We start from the raw sequence: 1,951 nt of genomic DNA, 5'->3' as shown, positions 1-1,951 counted from the left end.
AGTATAACTCAATCCCTCCCTGGCAAGTTGACAAAATTGAAGGTGTCCTCACAAGGGTACAACACCATAAAAGTTTGGGCATACAAGGAGGTAGTCATTGGGATGGAAGAAAAATCATCAAAGAACCAAAGAAAAGGGGCAGAAAAACAGATCTACAGCGCACAATAGCAGTAGGTGAAATACTAATGGATTCGGGGCAATTCCCCAAGTTGACCAAGTTCTACAAGCCCAAATCCCCGTCTCCATGAAGCTTATCTCTTGGAATGTAAGAGGACTTAACAGTCCCGCGAAACGCAGAGTGATTAAAAATCTGATAATGCAAGAAAAACCAGCAATAGTCTTCATTCAGGAAACAAAATGTAGCAGCTCCACAATTGACAATATCAGTAACAAAGTCTGGTCAGGCAGCAGTTCGATTGCAGTAGACGCCTCTGGGGCCTCCGGCGGTCTAGCCATTCTATGGAATCCACAAATTGTGTCACTTGACAATTTTCATGCCACTCTGAATCTCATTCAAGCAACTTTCCACCTCATAGGTACCAGCATCCATGGGCATCTCACCAATGTTTACTTCCCGCAGTCAATACAGCAAAAATTAGATCTCTTAGACACGATCTCCCTCCTCAATGCAAACAGAAACTTTCCTTTATGGATTGGAGGAGGCGATTTCAACATCATAAAATCCATGGAAGAGAAACAAGGGGGAAGGACCAGGCTAGACAGTGATAGCAGCGGCTTTAAGCAATACATTCAAGAAAATCGACTCATGGACATCTCCACCTCAAATGGCATCTTCACTTGGTCTAACAAGAGAAAAGGGGCTCACCAAATCGCATCGCGATTAGACATATTTTTAGTTTCAGACAATGCCATCCACCTTGGAGGAGATTTCAGTGCCGAGATAATTCCACAAGGCGGCTCAGATCATTGGCCCATTCTTCTCCAATGGTCCAGACCTGGCAATTGCAGCAATCGACCATTCAAATTTGAAGCCTTCTGGCTCACTGATAATAATTTCAAGGCGGTAGTCAATCAAGCCTGGACCTCCTTCATCCCGCCGGCAGGAGCCAAAATGTATCAGTTCCAACAAAAGCTGAAACATTTGAAGCAAACTCTCAAAATTTGGAACAGAGAACATTTTGGCAACATACAGGAAAATAGACACAAATTAGAATAGCAAATGAAAGAATTACAACAAAGATTCATTCTGGAAGGACGCACCGAAGAACAAACTCAACAAGAGCAAATCCTTTGGAGTCAAATAGAGGAGCGTCAAAAACAAGAAGAAATTTTATGGCGGCAAAAGTCGCGAATAAGCTGGCTCAAAGAGGGTGAGAGAAATACTAAATTTTTCCACAAAACTACCATCCAACGACGTATGCACAACAAAATCACCTTTGTTAACAACCAGCAGGGTGAAAGAGTGGAAGCTCATGAAGACATGGAGAAAGAATTCACTGGTTATTTCAAGAACATACTAAAGGAGCCTAATGGAAACAGAGATGAGGCAATCCAAGCGATCACACAGCACATTCCTAAAATCATCAATGAGGATCACAATACTCAACTGCTCCAGCCAGTCACGCTAAGGGAAGTTGAAGACGCCATAGCTCAGCTCAAAGACGGAAAGGCACCGGGGCCCGACGGATTCACGGCCAACTTTTTCCACGAATTTTGGGATCTCATAAAAATTGAGGTCTGGGATCTGGTGGAAGAATCCCGCAGCATGCATTGGGTACTACCGGCCCTCAACACAACCTTCATTGCCATGGTACCCAAAGAAGCAGCCTCAAACAAACCGGAGAAGTATCGGCCAATCGCGCTCTGTAATGTAATTTACAAACTATTCTCCAAGGTTATTGCAAACCGTCTCAAACCGCTCCTGCCCTTGCTTATCTCTCCAGAACAGACAGGGTACGTTGAAGGCCGGCAGATCATGGATGGAATTATA

At 43.9% G+C, this 1,951-nt stretch overlaps 1 protein-coding gene across 1 annotated transcript; it reads left to right on the top strand.

The window, feature by feature from the left end:
* The first annotated feature begins 244 nt into the window (after window positions 1-244).
* On the top strand, window positions 245-1,177 carry LOC149181422 (uncharacterized). Its single transcript, XM_089414207.1, has one exon. It carries the CDS (start codon window positions 245-247, stop codon window positions 1,175-1,177), a length of 933 nt encoding a protein of 310 aa, XP_089270333.1.
* The last annotated feature ends 774 nt before the right edge of the window (window positions 1,178-1,951 follow it).

Source organism: Pinus tabuliformis, chromosome 3_2 (assembly GCF_031772625.1).
Source record: "Pinus tabuliformis cultivar Carrire ecotype Pingquan chromosome 3_2, CPIR1, whole genome shotgun sequence".
Classification (NCBI taxonomy): Eukaryota; Viridiplantae; Streptophyta; class Pinopsida; order Pinales; family Pinaceae; genus Pinus; species Pinus tabuliformis.
This window is presented reverse-complemented; position numbering and strand designations above follow the sequence as displayed.